A 24,562-nucleotide genomic window follows, 5' to 3' on the forward strand; every position below is an offset into this window, starting at 1 on the left:
TGATTGGCCGCAATGCGGATGACGTCAGCGGGAAGGTAATAAAAGCTCCGCGCAGGCTGCCATTCTGTGCTTACACAGTATGGCCGGAGACATTAGCTAACATTTGCCTACGGTATTCTCTGTAAAAGGGAAGACGGTAAAAGAAAACAAGGCAACTACATCTGGACTGCTCAAGGACTGTAACTAAGCTAATAAATTATAACAACCAACAAAGGACTAATTTAACTGGGATTCCATCCGACGGTTTAATTTCTGTTGTTGGGGTCTGTTTGTGTCACGATGGAAGAGAGCAGTGCACACTTCTTCGAGGGGACCGAGAAGCTCTTGGAGGTGTGGTTCTCCCGAGAAGACGAAAGCAAAGGAACCGGGGATCTGCGCACTATCCCCAGGTGGGTGACTCCGTCCGACCCGTAGCTGGGACTGGATTTAAACGAGGCAGAGTTAGTCATCCACGACAATCAGTCGCTTTAATCGTGCTTAAACCCTGCTGTGGCGTTAGTGATAGTCACACTGACAGTCCTGAGTGAGCGAGAGTGACATGTGGCTCTGGCTCTGACACCCGAGGCGTGTTCAGCACTTCTGACCATTTTGACACCATCCCCCTTTACTCTCATTCATCTGAGCTGTCAGGACTCAGAGGTTTTATTTGTTTTGCTTGCTTAAACTACTCCGAATCGTCATGAGCAACATATTATTCTGGCCTTGTCCGTGCAGTTATCGCCTGTCACTCGAGTCGTGGCTCGTTCCGAGTGATGTTTTGCTTTATTTGGAACAAGCCATGTTTGTGTCTGAATCCGTTATTGGCGAGTGCTGATCGATTGATTAGCCGCTAGCTAGCTAGCTGGTATGGCGCCATAGCTAACACGCCTCCTCAAACACAGCTGTCCATCAGTGCTGGAGTGCGTCTGTCCACATCGACGCATTCTGGATGAAAACATTTGCAATTGCAGTTGAAATGCTATTGATTGCGTTGCAAGAGAGCTCTATTTTTGGATGGTGTCATGGCGGTTGATCCTGCGCCGCAGCCTCCATGTGACAGTCACGAGGCTGCGTCACACGCCGTAAGCTCCGCCCACGCGCTGTGATTGGTCGGGAGCTCCGGTCGCTCATTGGCGGATATTAAATGTGCGCACTGCGCGGACAGCTGATGGCATACAGCAAAAACTACTGCGCATGCGCACATCAATATTGCGTAACTTTTCTCACACTGTACAACAATAATGACTATTTTTGCATTATTGTAAGGGGTAGACGTGAATAAAACACAATCTTATAAGTAGAAAATTCAATTTATTGTTAGCTTCCGGTTTTTGCTGAGCTTGTAGATCAAAGACTGTGAGACAGAAAACTTCATTTTGCAACATTAGTGCAACATGCAATAATGGTTGGACATTAGAATGCACTTGTCTTGATGTCTATGTATAATACAGAGTTACGATGACGACAGAAAACATCTAAAAATAATACTAAATAAACACTTTTTATATAGAAGTGTTGTTGAAATATATGTTAAAGTCAGGTTTCCAGCTGCTATAGAAAATAAGTGTGTAAAATATGAAGGCGTGAGGACCGAGCAGTTCCTCTAATGCATCTGATGTATCTGCAGGAAGAACTGAAAGCTGATCTCTGTGGTTTCTCTGGGTACGGCTGGCAGAATGAATGATGAGGGCTATTAGTTTCCTCTGGGAAAGCGCTAACACTCAGAGATACTAGAAAGAGGATCGTTGGAGTCGGTTTCCACATACGTGCTGCAGGCCCTTCGTCCTCCTACAGCATGAGCAAGCACTTTACTCAAAGTAAAGTCTAGCCATTCATTCATATTAGCTGTTCTTGATACACACAATCAAATAATGTTTTCACAGTTTGTATCATTTGACCATTACAGTTTGAGTGGAAATCAAAAAAACAGTCAAAATATTTTGATGACCTTTTATCTTGTTTTTTTTTATATGGCTCATATTTTATCAACAGCTACACTCATCCATACTTCTGAATGGTTTAGATTATAATTATTTAAAGACTTCATTTATAGTTAATAACACACGACCAATGGGACATTAGTACCTGTAGTTGAAGAAACGCTAATACATAATAAATGATGTATGGTTATTGAGAGGGAACCTATAGCAGTGTGTTACTAGAGACTCGTGTTACGGTCGTTGGTGTAATCTGGAAACGGTTTGACGGTCAAGCATCTGACCACTGAATCAGTTTTTTAACAAGACTTTTACATGTCATACAGCTTATCCCAAATGTTTATTTGATTAAAGGTAACAAGTAGGCGATATGGCAAAAAAATGAAATCTCGAGATTTTTTTCAGAACGTTTGACCAATTCTCGATTTTTAACAAGTCTACTTGAAAATGTAACTGGGTCAAAGACGTTAAGATGTCCGCATCAAAAGAAATGTATCGAAAGCACATTAAATGCAAGTAAAGTGTCTACTTTTAAGGTTTCAAATAAGTTTTTGGGGAATAAAATGTCAAAATTTGGTTTAAATGTTACATTGTCATTTAGTGGAACACGATATTGTCAAACAGCATGCTTATTCTGACGTGTACATATTAAAATATATACAAAAATAAGTTAGCATATAAAATTTTATTGGGTTTTAAATGAGTAAAAAAAATTCTTACTGACCAATGGGCAAAACCTAGGATAGAGGCAAATTTAAATGTAAAATAACTAATTAGTATTTGGGGTGAAAGTAATTAGTTTAATATGTCATAAATTGATTTTTGTTGTAAATATGCCTGACAAGATTGTTACACTGAATGACATTTTAGTGGGTGTCTTCTGTAAATCAGGGAAAAATGTAGGATATTTATTATTTGCTCGGAGAAACAAAAACAAAAATACAATTACATGAAACAGAAAACTTTTAATTTTTTTTATTTTTTATTTTTTGGAAAAGCAATAACAATTTAAAGCAGTATTGTTTTTATGCTTAAACCCTTTTTCATCTTTGACCCAACTACAACATGATTCAAGTAACGTTTGTTAATATTTCTATTCAAAATCGTGATTCATCGATTTATAAAAAATAAAATCGTGGCAAAACATTAAATTCGAATTACTCGGAAAAATCGCCCTGCCCTAGTAACGAGTCTAGTCCATATGTGTAACCCAGGAGACTCGGCAGAGATTGATGGAGCTTCTGAATACATTTGACGGGTAAATTTGAGCAAATTTGGTTCATCTCTGGAATAATTTGACTTTCTGTGGTCAAATGTTTGTATAATAACACTAAGCTTAGGGCTGAGCAATATGGCCCAAACAATGATCACCGTAAAATGTTTTCATATCAGTTGATATCGGTAATTATCACGATAAATTTCTAATCTTTTTCTCTCCAGTTTAAAGGCAGATTTCTGCTCCATAAGTGAAAGTTGTAGAAACCAGACCATTAGTTGTGGTTTTAAACCACTCTTTATGGTCAGAACATGACAAACACTTCACGTTTTTGAATTGTTTACACTTTTCCAGTCATTTTTCCTTAACAAAATAAACATCCTAATAGAGAAATTAATTTCTTAGTTTCTGCATGTTCTAATGAGTGATATTGTTTCAGATCATGTCACAGGTTTGTGTTCCTGACGTCGAGGTGTATCTTCAGCACAGTTTGCAGTGCAGGCTGCGATGTTTATAATATTGTATTGTTTTGTCTCTCAGAAATGCAGATTTGACAGTAGCTTGAGTTAGGATTCAGATGTAAATTTATGTTCATCAAAAACGGAAACATCTGTAAAAATTGTAACAACCTCATTTCATTTTTATATGGATAAATGCTCCACTGCGCTGATTTTTTTTGAAAATTAAATTGCAATAATTATCGTTATCATTTTAATCACCCAGCCCCCCCTAACCAAACTGTATGAATAATTGTTGTAATAGGCAGAATCATGTAAAATCTGATCATAAACACAAAGTAAACCCTCATTTTATTCATGATCTTGAATGTCATCTCCTTGCAATAAACAGGCCACCTGAGCTTGTGCCAAATGTGTGAAATTTGAGAGCTCTACGACAGCGAATGACCTCCGAGACGCAACATGAAATCCATCCAATCTGTGTTCGCATGTCGACCCCTAGTTTATGCCATTTAAGCTAATTAATCCGTTATTTATTCTTTCCGGAAAATGTGACGGTGTCTAAATTTGCCTTGTTAGAAATGCCATTGTTCCAGTGTTTTGTTGTTTTTCAAATATAAAATGTTCCCTATTCAGAGTCATGTCGGAAATAATAGAATCAAGTTTCCTAATAATTTCTCTCTGTGTGCATTTTCAGATTTGAGTGGGACAAACTTCTGGAGAATGTGCATTGTTTGATTATAAGTGTGACGAAGACTGACAAGCGGGAAGCTTATATACTCAGGTGAGCTATTGACTCGTCTGTCCTGACTTAGAGGACAGGATTGTGACGAATGCAATCAAACCAGGAACTTGCGTTATTTATAGCAACATTACAGCCCACGCTGATTTAAAGATCAATTGAGAATATTGCGCAGTTCAGAAATGCGTGTTACATAAGTTGCAAATATTGTTTCATGTTGTTTTTAAAAACTAAATACAGGTGTGAAAGCTCTAATAAGAAATGCTACTGGCTCATTGCTGGATATAGACATAGTGAGCATAAAGCTTGGCGTTTCTACGAGTGTACTGTTTGCACACTGATCTTATACTCACAGCTGATCAGCACACAGCAGCATTTCAGCTTAGAGATGCTCAAAAGCTGATGAGACTAATATGAAAGGCATTTGTGTGACTTTCACAGTCATGGGGGTTAATGATTCAGTGCAGACTAAACGCGTCCTGCTAAGCCGTTTATTTAGTCTGAGAGACGAAGGGTCAAAGCTATTCATAGCTGTCTGGAGAGAAAAAAGCTGGATGGATTTTTACTTTTTTAAATGTTGCTGAAATGGCATTAAAGTTCCTGAAAGTAAAAACACAAAACAAACAGGTCAAACAAGGAAGAAGACCTAATAATTAGCATTGTTTTATTCATCATTATAGCCATACATGCCACACGGTGGCTTCCATAGACACTTTTGAATGTCAAAAATAGGGCTGTCGCGATAACCGCAATATCGCAATACCGCGCTATTGAAGAGCAAACCGCAGTGAAATGCGAGAACCCTTTCCACCACCTTGTGGCGCAACACTGTAACTGCACTGACTTGTCAGCCCGTCTAGAACGCGTGCGTGCAGGTGGAAATATCAATAGAAAGTCTCTTGTCCAGTCAGATTAGAAGATCAGATCAGAACTAACTGTTATACATATATCCTAACGATCTTATTGTCAGGTTTATGTTCTGTTATGTGGACCGTTATTTAGTCGTTCTCTTCTGTTTACTTCACTTCCTGTTTCAACGCTATTTGGTTTCGGTTTCATTGGTTTCTGAATATGACCTCGTTAGTTATATCGTAACACATACACACACAGATTATATATATATGTGTGTGTGTGTGTGTGTGGCGATAATACCGCATACCGCGCTATTGAGCCACTCAAAATTACCGCAAGGGAAATTCCCTCACCGCGACAGCCCTAGTCAAAAATGCATCAGAGTTTTGAACCCATCAATTAAAATTGACAGTTCAAGAGAACTCGTTCCTAAAACTTGTAATGCAATGAGCGGGTGTGGGAAAAGTGCATTGAAGTCATTGATATTCACAATGTGGATTCATTTTATATTGAAAAAAAAAGTATTATGGAAAATATTGTGAATGGCCCACTTTGCTGTAACATTTAGAAATTGAGCCATAATTTAAAGGATTAACCACTCCTACATGACTCTCTCTCTCTGCCTCTCCTAGTGAGAGTAGCATGTTTGTCTCCAAGAGACGTTTCATTTTGAAGACATGCGGAAGCACCCTCTTACTGCAGGCACTGGTGCCACTGCTGGAGCTGGCTCGTGAGTACTGCGGCTTTGATGCCATCGAGGTACGACACACACACACACACACTCAGGTGCATGTTTAGGGAAGGATAATGTTTTAATGAAAACATTAAAAGCTCTGTCAAACACATCGGGTTCAGTTCACATGAGGTTCACACTGAAGAGAATGAGTCCGTTTACACATGATGTCATAGATGAATCATTGGCAGTATTCAGCACAAAGTATCTTTATGAAAATGTGACCTGATCATCTCATTTTCTTTTCAGAATTTCTTCTATTCTCGTAAAAATTTTATGAAGCCCACCCATCAAGAGTTCCCTCACCGCAACTTCCAGGAGGAAGTCGAGTTCCTCAGCCAGATTTTTCCAAGTACGGTTTCACACCATAAAAAATGGACTAGAATTATGCATGCATTATGAATTAAATGGTAATAAATTAGTATTGTCTGCAGGGGCGGACTTTGTAATTTGGGGGCCCCAGGCAAAATATAGGAATCGTGGCCCTATACAGTTGCACACATTTACCTAGATCAGCCTTTGATATTCCTTTTTTTGTTGTGATGCTTGCTGCTGCACAATGGTGCCCCACAGTTGTGTCCAAGGTTTCTACATTTTTCATGTACATGTTATAATGGCTTTCTTTCATGCTGTAGACCACGAAATAGCAACTGATTTACAGCTTTCACAAAAACAAAATAAATTATAAAATAATAAACCTCGCAATTGAGACTTTAAACCATTTTGTAAGAAAAGAGATGAGTCGGAAGTATAAATTATGATATTAATTTAAAACGGGGTTATGTGGGTGGATTTTCGCATTGGTCTGAACAAAAACTGCAGACGGGATTATTGAAAATGCACATTCATTCTCTGCCAGCAGGAGGCGCTTTTGGAACATCAGAAATACAGCGGTTTCCCCGGCTGTAAACAAAGCAGCGCTGCGCTCATAAACGCTACGTTATCAGATAAAATGAAAATGCCAGCAAAAACTTTTCTGAAGACAGTCGTACCCTTCAGAGATTCATTCATAGAAAAACTTGAATTTGTGAGAATGAGAAAAATATAGCCTATATTGAGGAGGAAAGTCCACTGATGAGTTACCAGCGTAAGCCTGTGTGCCAAAGGCGGTCTAATTCTAAACTTTAAAACGCACTTATTTTAGTTATTTTAACTGCAAATTTAAATGAAAATGGAAAAAAAAAATATTATAGAAATCATACATTTACCCACCAAAGGATTATATCAACCAAACAAGTAACTGCGTATGCGTCCTCTACTTGGGTCCTTCTCATAAATAAGCGGCATTTAAAACAATAAATATATAATACGCACTGTTGCGCAATATTTAATTACAGCTTCAGATGCATGATATTTTCATTTGCTACAAGCAGGATACACTAGAAGTGTGTTCAACTCGGACACGCAGACGGTTGCCGTGATGATAAACACATGTCAGCGCTTAATGCGCATCTCGTATATGAAAAGCATTTTAGGGGGCCCAAGGCGGTCGCCTACCTTTGCCTAATGGGTAAGTCCGCCTCTGATTTGAAAGTTACATTTATAGTTTTTTTTTTTAATGTGCAGATGGAGCAGCCTACTGTATGGGACGTCTGAACTCAGACTGCTGGTGAGCCGTTTTACATCTACTAGACTTCCTACAATCTATATCTGACTTCAGATAAATGATCATTAGTAAATGTTAAACGTTGCACATGCATCCGACTTTTTTCCTCTGTCAGCAAGGCCACATTTTAGCATTGATAAGCATTGAAAATTGTTTCATAAATAATTAAATACAACTGTTCCAAATCAAACTGTTTGATTATTTTGCGTTTTGGGGGAAAACTCATCAACTGATGTCCATTTAGATGACATTTACATGGTATTCTTCTCCTTTCTGTCCTGAAGGTATTTGTTTACGCTGGAGCTGCCAGAATACTGGGAGAATAAGCAGGCGGACCAGACACTAGAAGTTCTGATGAGTGACCTCGACCCGGCTGTGATGGACCAGTTCTTCATGAAAGACGGTGTTTCTGCTAATGATGTCACTCGTGTACGATTCGTCCTCAGTACTTCTGCTCTAGAGTCTCATTGTGTTCTTTTATTTCTGAAATTTCCACTAACTACCACCTAAAACTACTGCTAACATTTGTGAGCCTGGACCACAAAACCAGTCATAAGGGTCAATTTTTCGAAATTGTGATTTATACATCATCTGAAAGCTGAATAAATATTATGTTATGATAGGACGATATTTGGCTGAGATACAACTATTTGAAAATCTGGAATCTGAGGGAGCAAAAAAATCTAAATATTGAGAAAATCATCTTTAAAGTTGTCCAAATGAAGTTCTTAGCAATGCATATTACTAATCAAAAATTAAGTTTTGATATATTTACAGTAGGAAATTTACAAAATATCTTCATGGAACATGATCTTTACTTAATATCCTAATGATTTTTGGCATAGAAGAAAAATCTATAATGTTGACCCATACAATGTATTGTTGGCTATTGCTACAAATATACCCCAGCGACTTAAGACTGCTTTTGTGCTCCAGGGTCACATTTCAGAAAGCACCAAATGTGCCGTGTTAGAACTTTGATCATCTTTGAAGTACCATGGTTTATGCACATGCACACCGCAGTCGTTTTTTGCGAGGGTGTCTTCAGTGTTTATCTGTGGTGTCTTCACAGATGAGTGGAATTCGTGACCTGATTCCAGGTTCAGTGATTGATGCCACAATGTTCAACCCTTGTGGATACTCCATGAATGGAATGAAAACGGATGTGAGGAGACATTTAAAGCTGGGTGTTTCTTTGTAAGTTGCTCTGTGTTCTGCAGCGTGATTGAGATGGGTTGTCTTTCTAGGGAACTTACTGGACGATTCACATCACCCCCGAACCGGAGTTCTCCTATGTCAGCTTTGAAACCAACCTCTCCCAGACGTCTTACGACGAGCTTATCCACAAAGTCGTGGATGTCTTCAAACCAGGGAAATTTGTGACAACGCTTTTCGTCAATCAGGTACGTTGTTACGCAACTAATCGGTGTCTGCAATAATGAATGATTAATTATTTATGTACATTCTATTTAGTGCTGTCAAACGATTAATCGCATCCAAAATAAGTTGTTGTTTACATGATATGTGTGTGTACTATGCATATTTATGTATAAATACACACATGCATGTGTATATATTTAAAAAATGTCTACATGTAAATATATATTTATATTCAAATATAATTTATATTATATATAAATATTAATATTTTAAATATAAACAAAACATTTTTCTTAAATATATACATGCATGTGTGTGTATTTATATACACATAATAAATATACACAGTTCACACACATTATGTAAACAAAAATGTACATTTTGGATGCGATTAATCGTTCGACAGCACTAATTATTACTTGTGAATTGATTGCTCTGCATATTTACTAGTGCTCTCAAACGATTAATCGCATACAAAATAAAAGTTTTTGTTTGCATATGTGTTCTATGCATATTATGTATACATAAATACACACACATACAGTATATATTTTGAAAATATTTGCATGTATTTACATGTCTATTTATATTCATATAATTTATATTATAAATAAATATATTTAATATATAAACATAACCTACAGTATTATTCTGAAATGTATACATGCATGTGTGTGTATTTATCTATACATAATAAATATACACAGCACACATACGTATATCATGTAAACAAAAACTTTTATTTTGGATGCGATTAATCGCATTTTGAAAATGTGTACATTTATTTAAATGTATGTATTTATATTCATATCATTTATATTATATATAAATATATTTAATATATAAACATAACATATTTTTCTGAAATATATACATGCATGTGTGTGTATTTATATACACATAATAAATATACACAGTTCACACACATTATGTAAACAAAAATGTACATTTTGGATGCGATTAATCGTTCGACAGCACTAATTATTACTTGTGAATTGATTGCTCTGCATATTTACTAGTGCTCTCAAACGATTAATCGCATACAAAATAAAAGTTTTTGTTTGCATATGTGTTCTATGCATATTATGTATACATAAATACACACACATACAGTATATATTTTGAAAATATTTGCATGTATTTACATGTCTATTTATATTCATATAATTTATATTATAAATAAATATATTTAATATATAAACATAACCTATTTTTCTGAAATATGTACATGCGTGTGTGTATTTATATATACATGATAAATATACACAGCACACATACACATATTATGTAAACAAAAACTTTTATTTTGGATGCGATTAATCGCAATTAATCGTTTTGACAGCACTAATAGTACTAATGCATATGTGACCCTGGAGCACAAACGCAGTCTTAAGTCGCTGGGGTATATTTGTAGCAATAGCCAACAATACATTGTATGGGTCAAAATTATTGCTTTTTCTTTTATGCCAAAAATCATTAGGATATTAAGTAAAGATCATGTTCCATGAAAATATTTTGTAAATTTCCTACTGTAAATATATCAAAACTTAATTTTTGATTAGTAATATGCATTGCTAAGAACTTCATTTGGACAACTTTAAAGATGATTTTCTTAATATTTAGATTTTTTTGCACCCTCAGATTCCAGATTTTCAAATAGTTGTATCTCGGCCAAATATTGTCCTATCATAACAAACCATACATCAATGGAAAGCTTATTTATTCAGCGTTCAGATGTATAAATCTCAATTTAAAAAAATGGACCCTTATGACTGGTTTTGTGGTTCAAGGTCACATGTGTGGTATCAAATTGTTTTGATGTTCTAAAAATAACTCATGCAAAGTCGGTGTTTGGTTGTATTTATTGTTGCTGAAGCCTAGCTCTGATTGGCAGCTTCCACACTTGACTAGCCGTCAGTGGCTTCCAGTGTTGACGTTGTGATTTGGAGCGTTCACACTCATTCTTCTCGTTCCCAACAGAGCTCCAAATGTCGCAGCGTTTTCACTTCGGCTCAGAAGCTGGAGGGTTACCGCCTCCTGGACCGCCAGTCGGCGCACTTCAACGACTACAACTTCGTCTTCACCAGTTACGCCAAGAGCCGCCAGCAGAAGCAGAGCTGAACCTCCGAAATGAAGAAGCGTAAAAAGAAATCGTGCGGCTGGCGGCATTTGTGCGTGGAGTCTTCTGGCTGTAGATCTTCCCCGAGTTTAACGTTTATGCATACCTGTACCTGTGACGTAGATATCGTGCATGAAAGCTCTTCTCGTGTCTCTGTAGATATTCTAGCCCATTCTTGCTGTGATCTTGAAGTGCATGTAGAGCTCTTGAACGTGGATGTGAGGCATGTCACACCATCATCCCAGTACATGCAATGCTCCCTTCCCTTCCTGCAAGTGTCCCCTCGCATCCCCCACAGACAGGGTTTCCGACCTCACTAGACAAGGACCCTGACACGCTCAGATCTGTCTTGCCTCCCGACCAATCCAAAAGCAACGTCTTTTTATCGGTTTATCGGTTTGCGAAAAAGGGGTTTTTGGGGGGGGGGTTCCATTTACATTGCATTTTCTCTTGACTTAAATACACGTGACGTTGGTTATTTAAATTGCAGCTCATTTTCAATGTATGTGTTCAGCTCAACTGTGTATAGCTAGCTAACTTTTCTGTGACTGTGAAGATGTCCTGAAGACAAACCTGAAGTATTCCTCGTCCGTCTTCTTTTCTTTAACCCTGCAGACGGCTGTCTTTATCCGGTGTGCTAGAGAAGTGAATGTGAGTAGCTTAACCGTCACCTTCAATGTCGAGAGCCTGCTCTGCTTTTAGAGACTCTCGTCTCTCGTTTGAGTAATACGCTCGTTAGATGGTTAGCATTAAGTGGAACTTCGATCAGGTAGCTAATATTTCCATTCTGTCTTTTTATCGGTTTATCGGTTTGCGAAAACGGGGTTTTGGGGGGGTTCCATTTACATTGCATTTTCTCTTGACTTAAATACACGTGACGTTGGTTATTTAAATTGCAGCTCATTTTCAATGTATGTGTTCAGCTCAACTGTGTATAGCTAGCTAACTTTTCTGTGACTGTGAAGATGTCCTGAAGACAAACCTGAAGTATTCCTCGTCCGTCTTCTTTTCTTTAACCCTGCAGACGGCTGTCTTTATCCGGTGTGCTAGAGAAGTGAATGTGAGTAGCTTAACCGTCACCTTCAATGTCGAGAGCCTGCTCTGCTTTTAGAGACTCTCGTCTCTCGTTTGAGTAATACGCTCGTTAGATGGTTAGCATTAAGTGGAACTTCGATCAGGTAGCTAATATTTCCATTCTGTTTGAAGAGATGTTCTTCATCTGCTTTACAAGTACCAGAGAAGTGAACGTTTCAAAAGATGAGTTACTTAACTGTTGCCTTGTGTGTTAACAACATATAATCTGCAATATATAGCCATTATGGTGAAAGTCAACTGTTGTCTTCCTTTCCTCAAATAAAATGGCCTGTATTAAAAAAACAAAAACAAAAAAAACATTAGTTAGTTGAAAGGTGACGATGTGTTATATAGAAGAATGGATTTTTCTGAATAATGTAGCAAGTGTAGAAGAAGCCATTACACGTGTGTGTGACAGAAAGAGGGAATGGTGTTTGCCTTCCGTCATTGTGAAGGACCCTGGGGCTGTCCAGCGCAGAGCCTGCTTTGAATTGAAACAGTTGGACAGACACTTTGCTTTCGTGTGCCGATCGCACAGCAAAGCATTCTTCTTTTTCTAAACAAAACGAGTTCTGTCTTTTTCTCTAGAGTAAGCACACAATAGGCACGCACTGATCTGAGCATGTCAGGGCTGACCCGGATCATTCCACACCCCACGCCTGCAAAAAGTGCAGTTTTGTTTTTTTGCAGTAGATTTGTACACCTCTCCAGATCATGCCGTCTTTGTGCATTGAGAGGTTTTTCTCACATGTGCTCTTGCAGGCGACTAGCGTGTCTCCGCTTCAGCCCTTTGTAACATTACCGTGTTTAATTTCTGATTGTACGATGTAACAGACTTGCTGATGGAGATCCCAAGTTGTGAGGAGGATGATGTTTCTGTTATGTCTCTTTAAATGCAAAAAAACCAAAGCAATTCAGTTTGATTTAACAGACACTATAGGTGTCAGATGTGGACCACTGCTGGGAGAAATAACATGAACATGATCGCATATCACACCTAGTACTTTTTCAGTGAAGGGGTGGTAGTTCCAAACATTCTTCAGGTCTTTATATGGGATTTATACATTATACACGAGTGGAGGGGGGAGACATTGATGTTGCGGACCAAGTATATATATATATAAATTTTTCTGACCCTGTTCTGAGCTGGGGAGTGACCTTTTCAGATGATTTGGACCTGTTTTCCTCTTTCTATTAGTTCTTGCTAGCCTGTGTTGTTGGTTGGTAAGACAACTCTATAGAAAGGATTCTGTCGCGGGACTTTCACAGGAAGTTGGGAAGGAAAGGGAAACTTTGCTGTTCCAGTTCTCTTGCCATTTCCTTGGTTGGTCAAGATGTGCTAAATATATCTGTACTAAGAGCTTGATGCTTTCAATAAAGTTAATAACCATCAGCTGAGTACTTCTGATTTTATTTTATTAAGTTTTTGTGCATTGCCTAGAATGCGCTGCTGTATACCAATATGATATTTGGCTGGGTTAAGTGGATTCAGATTGAAAATGTAATGTTTTATTTTATGGTACATTTAAGTTTAAAAACATTTTAGCAACTATTTTTTTTTTTTTTATTTAATGATAAATTATGACTTTCAATTTACACAAGTTACCTTATTTTACCTTTCATAATGTGGGTCTTAAAAATGTCTTAAGTAGTAATTCACCCTTCCTTAAATTCATAAAGGCCTTAAAAAGTCTTAGGCCTGGTTTCACAGGCAGCGCTTAGACTAAGCCAGGATTAGGCCATAGTTCAATTAGGACATTTATGTAATTTTTATAAACATGACTTAGAAAAAAGCATTGCTTGTGTGCATCTTGAGACAAAACAAGGGCACTGATATATTTTAAGAGCAATCCGTGCAAGTTTCTTTCAGTTGAAACGGCTCAGACTTACATTTTAGTCTAGGACTAGGCTTAAGCCTTGTCTTTGAAACCAGGGGATAAACCAGGACATAAAATTATGCATACACTGCAAAAAATAATACAAAAAAATAATCATATATATATATAGATCTTTTTTTTTTTTCAGTACCAATATCTAAACCTCCTTAAATCAAGATACATTTACTTGAGATGCAAACTGGAAATATGAAGTCTTGTTTTCTGAATCGGACGAAATAGAGTTTAAAACAAGAACAAATGTGTCATTGGGGTAAGAAAACATGTTTTCCCTTTGAATAAGTTCGATTTTTTTTTGAGCCCACTGGCAGATATTGGTTCAATTTAATTGTAAACTCACTTCATTTTGATCAATTTTTCAAAAAGTGGGCCATTTAAGCTTGACTGTGCTGTGCTCAATGAGTTTACACCTTCAGAGCATAACAATGATCTTAAATTAAAGGGACACGCTTTCTTCAAATGATAAAGTAGTTTTGGCTGATGCAATAAGACCCTGGTGATTGTAGTTTTTCTTGCAAGGTGGTTGAATATTGCTGGCCCACTGAATGTGCTCGATAAAGTGTGCAACCTTGAACCGTCACTAATTCTACTCGCATTCATTAAATAATCTGACATTCACTGATTATTCTATAATCGGCTTATATAATTAACACTTTAAAAAACATGAGTGTAGACCGGAAATTCAGGTCAGATATGGAAGAAAGGAAAGAGCAGAAGTGCAGAGGTTGGCGATGCATGAAGTTGAATCTGGAGTTAAAAAAGTACGCGAGAAGTGAAATACAGCTTTATAAGGTTTGACAATATTACATTTGAAATGTTCCTCTTATTTCGTTTTTTCTTAGCCTATTAGTTGCATGTGTTAGTCACTTTTTACATTTGACTTTCATCAAAATGCTGTGAATTCAAATGAAAATATTACAGCTGAATCTCAGACATAATAAAGAAAAGGAAAGGAACATCTGGGTTAATTACAAATTTAATAAAAAGTGTCCCCCTTTGCATGAATTCACCCAGATTAATATTCATGAGCTAAGCCTTCGCCACAGTAGGATTTGTACAGTGCCAGACAGCTCACCACTGAAGTTCAGTTATAAATGCTGAAATATTTCTGTCGAAACGTCTTAACCAACAAGAAATGAGTTCACTTGTAACGACTCAATTGCATGACAGTCTTAGCGGAGCACAACTCTGTCACTGGTTTTATTCCATTTTCACCTCCTCCACCTTCACCTGCAGTCCATATATATGCATCAACAACTCCACAAACCTTTTAGAACTTCACAAACATTGCCTAGATTTGCAAACAAATGGACAGATTTTACTTTACATGTAAAAAATGAATCATAAGGTGTTTTTTAACATCGTTCACAGCTGAAATCAGGAAGTTCTTAGGAAACCCGCTCTGTTGACACACAGTAACAGTTACGGTGGTCAGCTGTAATACTTCGATCTCTTAGGACTGCGACTGCGGCTGCGATCTCGTCTGTAGCGTTTGTGCTCGCCATCTCTCTCTCTGCCTCGGTCTCTCTGTTTCTCCTTCTCTCTTCCCTTGTCCCAGCCCCTCTCGCGCTCCTTGTGTCTCTCTCGGTCTCTTGAACGTGAACGCTGTCTGCCTTTATCCTTTTCTCTCCGACTCTCATCACGATCCTATAAAAGCAGGAGGAAAAAAACGAAAACAAATGATGAGACACGGAAGAGAATACGGAGAAGACTGCTCCCAGAAAAACGTGACCGATTTTTAGTAACTGATTCACAAATATAGAGAATTTCTACATGATGAGCATAAAAAAAAATACATGTATTACAGTATTCTTTGAAAAACAGAACATTCCAAAGAACAGCAATTTCTCTGAAATAGAAAGATTTTGTATATCATGTGTTCCTGTGGCTCAGTGGTAGAGCATTGCGTTAACAGCGCAAAAGTTCGTGGGTTCGATTCCCAGGGAACACACATACTGGTCAAAAATGTATAGCCTGAATGCACTGTAAGTCGCTTTCGTCTGCTAAATGCATAAATTATTTATTATTATTTAAATCATCTAATGTCGTGTGCTATGTTGCCCTCACAGGTCAGCTGGAGATAAGTGAATGTCTCCATCTCGAGGTTTTTTTAACATCACAGCACGATGTTCTGAAGCTGTAATTTTCCATTGCTTTGGGTTGATCATTGAGGAAGACACAACAAAGATTATTCAATAAACAATAAGCTCATGTTTACCATCACTATCTCCTGCTTCCTGCTGTTTTCCTGCCTCTTGGGCTGATAAAGGTACTGACTGTTTTATCAGCCTGAGCCTGATATTCCTGTATAGCCAAATGGTCCAGTAAGACACTTACAAAAGTCCATTTTTTGGTTCTCAAATCACTCTTAGAGGATGCCATAAGATCCCATTCATTTCCTTTCACTCTCTGGTGGGCAGCTGTGCCACAGGGACTCATAGGGACATCATTTGATGTCCAAAAGTAAAATCTGGCTCCTGGAGCAAAACCTGCCATCTATTCAAATCCACAGCATTGTACCTTTGACTTTTTGTCCTTGGGCCTCTCGTCTGAATGCCGTTTCCGGTCTCTTTTCTCTCTGTCGTCCTTCCTTCTCTCATCCTCATCTTCATCTAAGAGAAGCTCATAACGGGAGCTTTAGGAGACAGTCAAGAAATACTGACTTGAGCTTTTTTTGATAACCACTTTAGGACACAGACGTCAAATCAAACTGGATCCTCTTAGCTTTTCTAACACATGTTTCTGGTCTTACTGTAAATGATTCATCAAGAGCATGTTGTTATTCCAGTGGAGAACTATTTGCAATGCATTTAATCAAAATGCAGTACACAGCATATTGAATTTTTGACAAAAATTAAAACAACGCAATAATGGGTAACAACTAAATACTAAACCTGTGATTCAAGCCAAACCATCTCTGCAAAGTATCGCATATGCTTTTTGGAGAGTTCACTAAATTACATTTAAAATCTAAAGTGCTAATGCTACAAAGTGAAGTACGATTGTCCAAGTATGATTTAAATGTAAAGAGATTATCAGAAGGATACTCCTGCTTGGTTTTGGCATTGTCTTTCAAAGCCAGTTTGGATTTGTTGTCCAGGTCTTTCTCGTAGGCCTTAAAATCTTCCTTGGTGTACTTCCCACCTAGAAACGAGACATACTGACAATAAAACCACTCTTTATCCAATATATTAACTACTGTATACTAAAGCAATAAGCCTCAAGAAGCCGTGGTTTACAGTGAATTTATAACAGCTAAGGGGCGTTGTTAGGTACGAGCAGAGCAAATAAAGTGTAATATTAATAAAAACGGTATTCTTCCACCAAACAATGTAGTTCCTCAGAAACAGTTGTGGTTGCAACAAAGTGGTTGCAGAGCAACACACAGAACTAAACAAAGGTGTATGTTTGTAGAGTCATTTACAACAGCTTCGAACGCGGCTCAGCCAATCAGAATCAAGGACCGGGACTCTCCGTTTTATACATTAGATTTAGTTGCATTAAAAGCTTTGTATATCATTTTGATTCACTATCATTAACATTTAGCATGTAGATAAACAAGAAAGACTGAGCGGTAAAGTAAAATTCAGCAGAAATTGCTTATATTTTCATTACTTCACAGGTGATGCTTTTATATAAACGGGCACTGACTCACCTTTGCCTTTCCATTTGATCTTAGACACTGACTGGCTGAAGTCCACATGAATGCGACGGTCATCTATCAGGACATTGTCCATTTTGAAGTACGCTTTCTCACAATCCTCCACCTTATCAAATAATACACAAATGCATTCATCATTTCAAAATGACTGACCACGCTTTTGCCCTGAACGTGCAAGGACCTCACCAAGACACTTACTTTTCAATTCATTTTAAAAGGAGGCCATTAAATGCAAAATAAACCCTTTTCAGGGTGATACAAGGCTCCTCCACTTTGATTCAGGGGCTTAATCACCGTATCTGGTTTTATTTTTCAGACTAGTGATTAAGGTCACCCCTGAGCTTGATATGCTTATTAGTGACGCAATTAAATGCAGACAATTCTCAATTTTTTTTTTAAACAGAAAGTGATCAAAGATTGTTCTTTTTATAATTGCTGGAACATCGCGAGTATATCAGCGATTTGATTTCTGCTGTGATGACACAGATTACACTGCTCAACGAGCCTCTTACTTACACTGTGCTTTCACTGTGTTAGTTATGATGAAAAAAATTGTGGCATTGCATTGTGTGCTCAGTCGACATGACTGTGTTCGACTACAGTGCAGCAGTGTAACCTTTGATGCAACAGGAGTAGCTCTAAATATAATGCTGTAATCAACACTTTTCACCATTAGTTAATCTTGGCAGCCGTTATAGTTAAAACGCAGTAAAACTTTGAGAGAGCTCCCCATGTAATGCTCATTTCATATGCAAAGATGTTAGCCAATCATAGCAGTGGGCGTTTCCATTGCAGACACGCCCCTTTTAACCGAGCCTTCAAATCAAGACTAAATCCAGCATAGAAAATGACTATTTATAGCTACATTATGACTTACGTCTTGATGGAAAAAAAACAACACATACTAAGATAAGTGCACCGAGAAAAAAAAAAAAAACTGATTTCATGACTTGAATTTTACTAGATGTTTGATGAACTAGATGTTTCACACTTCTAATATTTCTAACCTAGAAGTTATGAACATTTGAAGGGATGTGTGGAGCTGATGCAGCATTATTACACACAGGCCTTGCTTAACACCAATCACTAACACTTGCAGTTCTGAATATACCTAGGTTTCATCAGGATTTATCAAGGATATTTATCTATGGACTACAACTGCACAAAACTTAGAAATATCTACATTTAGTATTAAAAATGTGTGCATGCGAATTTGGATGTATAACTTCTGCGTAGGGCTGTGCGATTAATCGAAATCGCGATTTGAGACGTTGCGATTTCCTAATCGCAAAGCCTGTGATGTGGACGCGATATTACTCTGTTCCAGAGCATATGCATGACTGCCAGCCTTGAGTTGCAATCTTACTTGCCCTGGGCAAGAGTGAGCGCACCTCCATTCTCCCCAATCAGCACTGCTCTAGCCAACTGCGTAAACACCCACCATTAAAAAAAGAAAAACACGGGACGGGAGAGAGACAGAGTGGGATTATGGCGTCTACTGGGTCAGATCGATAGTTAGGCAAATTAAAACTAAAGAAAACCGTATGCAACTTAAGCTTAGAAATGACAGACAACGAACAAAAAATTTAATTTCCAAGAGCTGCGTCACAGCGCATATCAAAAGCTCCCTTATCGGTTCTGTTTTCAGTACTGGAGAATAAAAGATACATTCTTAGATGTTTTTGTTAGTACGTGAACGTTATCTTACACATTTTATCTCCCCAACAGATTAATTTGAAATAAGTTAGTGTTGGCTATTCCCAAATCAGAAGAGCGCACACACAGCCTGTGTCTGTGAATGCTTCTCATACTCGCTCCTCTCTGCCCCACGCGGCGCGAAACCCGCATCACGGACGAGCCGTTCATGCTTGCTGCACTCACGCAGCCTGCCTCGTAATGCTGGTTTATACTCGCACCCGGCTCCGCACCGCAAGTCTCCATGAGCGCATCTGGCAGTATGGATGAGGCTTGACATCCCAAATACTTCAAATGAATAAATCAATGTGATACTTTAATAACTGAATTAAGAAATACAGTTCTTTATTTATAAAAAATAAACAAATATTTTCTGTGAAATTCAGTAATTAAGTTAATTCTGTATAAGTAGTTATACCATTATAATCTTGCCTGCTGAAGAAAAAAAACAATAGAACCCCTCCCAAAACACAATAACAAATGTAATGGATTTCAGGGTTATAATTGTATTGAATTGTATTGGTTTTAATGTAAACTATAATGGTGTCTATTTGATGGATTCTATTGGTGGGATGTAATCTGGCAGATGGTAACCAATGGAACAACAGTAATTCCTATTGGAATAATGCCCAAAACGAAAAGGAATTTTGTAATGGTTTAATGGAAACTATAAGAATTTCTGTGAGCTAAGAATTGTGCGCAAATCAAATCGCTATCTGTCAAAAAAAAATCGCAATTTGATATTTTCCCCCAAATCGCACAGCCCTACTTCTGCGTAACCATTCTTGTCTACTTTTCAAAACGTGGCAGCTGGATTTTAACAGCTTGCTCAGAAACTTTGCACTTTTTTCCAAAGATGGCAGATACACAGAACAGACTTTACAAACCTTTTCAAACTCGATGAAAGCATAGCACAAAGATTCTTCTGTTTTCCAGTCTCTGATGATCTCACAACTGCAAATGAACATTAACATGTCAGATCAAAGTCATGTATATACACACACACACACAGTAAGATTAAGGCACAAGCTATGGTCAGAACTTAATACTAGCACTTGCTCACTAGACATGACACTCTACCTAGTGCCTACTATTAAACAACTATGTGAAACAATATTCAAACAGCAGTATTTTAGTGGCCTTCACTGTCACATAACCTCTTTACGCTGCATGTTTAATTCAGCTGGTTGCATCCTATCTCAGAAGTAAAGCATTTTTTATGCAGTGTTATGTTGTTGTGCAGTCAAGAAGTTGATATTATTTCCAGTTCAAATGAAATATTTGAAATAGAAGGTCATGACGAGCACACTGCATCGTGGGATACAGTATTCCACACAGTTATGACTTTCCATACATACAGCCTACTGCTAAAACTGTACCAGTAGAATGTGTTGCAGGATGAAATTAATAATAAAATTAATAAACAAATAAATATATGGCATAGTCAGAATAACACCTGTGCACAAAAAAATACTTTTACTGTGCTTATACACTTCAAGTCTGTGAACAGGACAGAAAAAAAAAATGTTTACAAAATGTCACGCTTTAGTTTGGAGTCCAATTCTCACTCTTAACTAAACTATTAACTATGATTTTGCCTCAATAAACTCCTAATGTGCTGCTTATTAATAGTTAGCAAGGTAGTTGTTAAGTTTAGGTATGCGGTCGGATTAAGGGATCTAAAATATGCTCATGCAGAATAAGGCACCCTTATAAGTACTAATAAACACCCAATATGCTAGTAATATGCAGGCTAAGAAGCAACTAGTTAATAGTGAGAACTGCTCCCTACACTAAAGTGCTACCATGTATATAATATACAGAAATTAATGTGACATTTAATGAGAGACTGTGCATATGTGAAACAGGAAAAGAACAAAGTCCCCAGTTAAATGCTGTGTTTAAGAGAGTTCTTGGATCAACCCTTGCAGAGGTCCAAACATGTGATCTTTCAGTGAACAGCCCTAATCATTACTCACACTGTTTAACCACAACTATGAGTCAGACTATCATTGGAAGTAATACAGCGGGGACATTTTCTATTATCTCACCATTTAATGGCTCCGAAACGTGAGAAGATGATCTCTAGATCTTCATCTGTGGTCACTGGGTTCAGCTTGCACACAAACAGCACGTTCTCTGGAGGTTTAATATCCGCATCTGGCAGATCGCCCACCTTTAACAAGAAACAAACGTTCACATCATGAAAGAGATGTCCACAGTGAGTGATGTCTATATGTTTATATCTTCTATAGAGGATTTTTAGTCTGGCTTTTGAAGTAGGGAAATTTTGATTATGGGAAACCTTGTCTGTTTTATTTGTGTGTAAGTTATGTGTGTGTGTTTGATTTTTATTCTTAATGTTTGTGAAGCACTTTGGGCAACAAAGTTGCATTTAAATGTGCTATATAAATAAATAAAAGTTGAAGTTATATGTTAATGTGTAAGTGATGAAATGTACCATCTCCAGTAAAATGGCTTTTGTCTTTGCTTCCTTGTCCTTTATCTGTTCATCCAGCTCCTCAGCGTCTCTCCCCTCTTCATCGTTTATCACCTCATCTGCTCCAATCCGACCACTCTGAAAAAACGCATAAGCATGGATTATTCACATTAGAATGAAGAACAGAGCACTTTTAAAAACCAAAAACCACAATTTCTTAACATTACCTGCTTTTTTATGTATTAACTAGTACCCCCCTTCACACACTTATTATGCAATTAGTATTTTTTTTAAAGCATTAAGCCACTCAAGGCTGTGTTACACTGATTTTACGATGTTTAAAGGGCACTGAAGTGAATGCATAACGTGATACGTTTAATAAACCTAATGTTAAACGTTATACACATTTATGGATTTTCCTAGGCACTAAACTGATGACCTTGGTAATGCTTTTTAATAATACTTATAAAATAGTATGCACACACGACCCTCCGCTTTTAAGGTCACTCATACCTAAACTAAACACATATTTATTATTTATAAATGAAGACCAACAAGTAACCTATAATGACCAAAAATATTTAGAAATGTTTTTTAGGAAATATTTAGGATAAAAAAAGAAAGACAATAAAGTAAACCTTGACTATATTACAATCACAATGCATGTCATGCACTGTAGCCATCATGCAACCTTGAATCAAATCGAATGAAGAGCTTGTGAATGAAAATTTTATTAAATCAGGAAATCATTGCCGATCCCCAGCCCAACGAATCAACCTACAAATGGCTTACTTATAGTTAATCCTGTATGTTAATCATTGAAATTATTGCAAATATCACCTCTAAGCTGGCAGAAATCTGCCGCCTCACAGTAATGTAATATAGGGTTATGCACTGAATAAAGACTCACATCCAGCTGCTCCTTCGTGGGTTCAGGCGATCTGTCTGGAATCGGGAGGCCCGCAGGATCATCAAACGGGTCATCCAGAATCACTGTGTGGTTAATCCTGCAACCACAGCACAGGCACAGAAACTGATGTTTGGTCTATAGCCCTTATGAATCGGATCTATGAATGTGAACCACCCAAACCTCAAAACTATGAGACAAACTAAACTATGGGGATTATGTAGTGGCCAAAACATGTGAAACAAACTCTTATAATTGAGCTTTATTTATATAAATATTGTCCATATTCCAGCTCGCTGACTGAGAGCTGATATAAGGACTTTTCACTGTTGGCATCACTCCGGTTGTCTATGTTTGTGTGCTCCAGTCAGTCTGTGCATTAGGGGCAGGGATTTTTTGTTGGTGATGATGACAAATCTTAGCGAGTCACTGAATCATTCACTCAAGCGATTTGTTTAAAGGTGACATATCATGAAAATCTGACTTTTCCAGGTTTTAAGTGCTATAATCAGGACCCCGGTGCATCTACCAACCAAGGAAAAGTGAAAAAGATTAACCCAGTAACTTTGTTTTGGTAAGCCTTTTTCTGCCATATTGTAAAAAGGGGCATAATATGTCTCCTTTAAAACACAGATTCATTCTGGAAGGCCACTACTGTGAGTTGTTTGAAGACATGCAACAGGTAATTCTGCCGTGGCTTTTTGGTGCAAAAACCGAGAAAATGGCAACACTGTGTTTATAAAGTACCTTCCCCAATATTAACGCATCATCTCTCTTAACTGCTGTTTAAAAGTAAAACATATGTGTGATGACACAAACCAACTGCTGAATCAACGTTTTGAATCACCACTGAAATAGACTCTTGAACGATTCACAGACGCAAATTTGAACTTACTAACTCAAACACTATTTCATCAACTTCAGCTTAAATCAGAGATCTTATCACTCTTATATTATTGTTTTGTTCTTATATTATTTTTACATTGTTGTTTAGTCGTATGACTGTGTGTTTGTCTTCATGAATAAGAGATAAGAGGGAATGTTTAAGGAAATTCAAGGTTTATGGGATGTTGTTTGCTATAACACTACTTGTTGGATTTGTGTTTGTCAGACGAAGTCTTGAGTATTATTGAAACATACGCAACTAAGATTACTCAAACTCTGCTCCCATAGGCGGAGGGTAAGCCAACTCCAGGGTAAGGCTAAAAGTAGCCTAATATTCGTGTAATATATAAACTACAAACATCACAAACCCGTCTTTTTATGCAAGTACCAGATATGGGTGTCATGTATTGCACTCAAACTCAACGGAATCGTGTGTGATTGGTTATAATGCGCAACGCTGTAAGAAAGTGTAAAAAGAAATAGGATGCAACATGAGCAAATCTAAATTGAATGCAGCAATCGACACTTTACACTTTATTCATAATAGATTTAGTTTAATCGTGCAGGGCCTTTTTTTTTATCATCATCACTTCATCTCCTGCTTCTGCTCTTCACTGGCGTCGCTCAGTCAACTTCTTGGCTTATAGAAGACTGTTAATACAGTTTTGGATATTTTGGGTGCCAGACAAGACTTGCTGTTAACAGGTTTTGGTTATGAGACAAATTTGCTGACTAGTGGTTCTGTTTAGAGGTCGACCGATGTATCGGTTTTGCCGATTAATCGGCACCAATAGTTGATTGCTGGAACTATCGGTTATCGACAAAAATCCATGCCGATAGTTTGCTGGAGCAGCTGAGAAGCGTCGTCTAGTGGATGAAATCACTGACAGCGCGTGCTATTTGTTTAGACACGTGATACTGCACGCTGAACAGAGCAGGAAACTTCAGACGCGGATTTAAATGCAGCCGACAGAAAATCCTGC

At 37.6% G+C, this 24,562-nt stretch overlaps 2 protein-coding genes across 2 annotated transcripts in view; one reads left to right on the plus strand and one right to left on the minus strand.

Annotated features, from left to right (window-relative positions):
* The first annotated feature begins 55 nt into the window (after positions 1 to 55).
* Positions 56 to 11,807, plus strand: LOC107653156 (S-adenosylmethionine decarboxylase proenzyme-like). Its single transcript, XM_016439802.1, has 9 exons — positions 56 to 389; positions 4,288 to 4,374; positions 5,817 to 5,943; positions 6,167 to 6,269; positions 7,484 to 7,526; positions 7,808 to 7,952; positions 8,596 to 8,688; positions 8,771 to 8,926; positions 10,884 to 11,807. The coding sequence occupies exons 1-9, from the start codon at positions 280 to 282 to the stop codon at positions 11,022 to 11,024; spliced, it is 1,005 nt and encodes a 334-aa protein (XP_016295288.1). The 5' UTR covers positions 56 to 279; the 3' UTR covers positions 11,025 to 11,807.
* A 2,929-nt stretch (positions 11,808 to 14,736) lies between these two features.
* Positions 14,737 to 24,562, minus strand: part of ppil4 (peptidylprolyl isomerase (cyclophilin)-like 4) — an 11,457-nt gene continuing 1,631 nt past the window's right edge. The window contains exons 6-13 of the mRNA XM_016439803.1: positions 22,698 to 22,794; positions 21,809 to 21,925; positions 21,399 to 21,523; positions 20,235 to 20,301; positions 17,647 to 17,758; positions 17,039 to 17,135; positions 16,512 to 16,626; positions 14,737 to 15,638 (exon numbers count right to left, since the gene is read on the minus strand). Coding sequence (XP_016295289.1) covers positions 15,423 to 15,638; positions 16,512 to 16,626; positions 17,039 to 17,135; positions 17,647 to 17,758; positions 20,235 to 20,301; positions 21,399 to 21,523; positions 21,809 to 21,925; positions 22,698 to 22,794 — 946 coding nt within the window. The 3' untranslated portion in view covers positions 14,737 to 15,422. The remainder of the gene's footprint in view (positions 15,639 to 16,511; positions 16,627 to 17,038; positions 17,136 to 17,646; positions 17,759 to 20,234; positions 20,302 to 21,398; positions 21,524 to 21,808; positions 21,926 to 22,697; positions 22,795 to 24,562) is intronic.

The sequence above is a fragment of the Sinocyclocheilus anshuiensis genome, unplaced genomic scaffold (genome assembly GCF_001515605.1).
Source record: "Sinocyclocheilus anshuiensis isolate Anshui unplaced genomic scaffold, SAMN03320099.WGS_v1.1 scaffold1518, whole genome shotgun sequence".
In the NCBI taxonomy this organism is placed as follows: domain Eukaryota; kingdom Metazoa; phylum Chordata; class Actinopteri; order Cypriniformes; family Cyprinidae; genus Sinocyclocheilus; species Sinocyclocheilus anshuiensis.

Excerpts from the sequence above, each read along its gene's own strand:
- LOC107653156 (XM_016439802.1), top strand. The coding sequence starts at position 280 with ATGGAAGAGAGCAGTGCACACTTCTTCGAGGGGACCGAGAAGCTCTTG. Across the intron at positions 6,270-7,483 it reads CCTCAGCCAGATTTTTCCAA|ATGGAGCAGCCTACTGTATG; the intron begins GTACGGTTTCAC and ends TTTAATGTGCAG. Across the intron at positions 8,927-10,883 it reads CAACGCTTTTCGTCAATCAG|AGCTCCAAATGTCGCAGCGT; the intron begins GTACGTTGTTAC and ends CGTTCCCAACAG.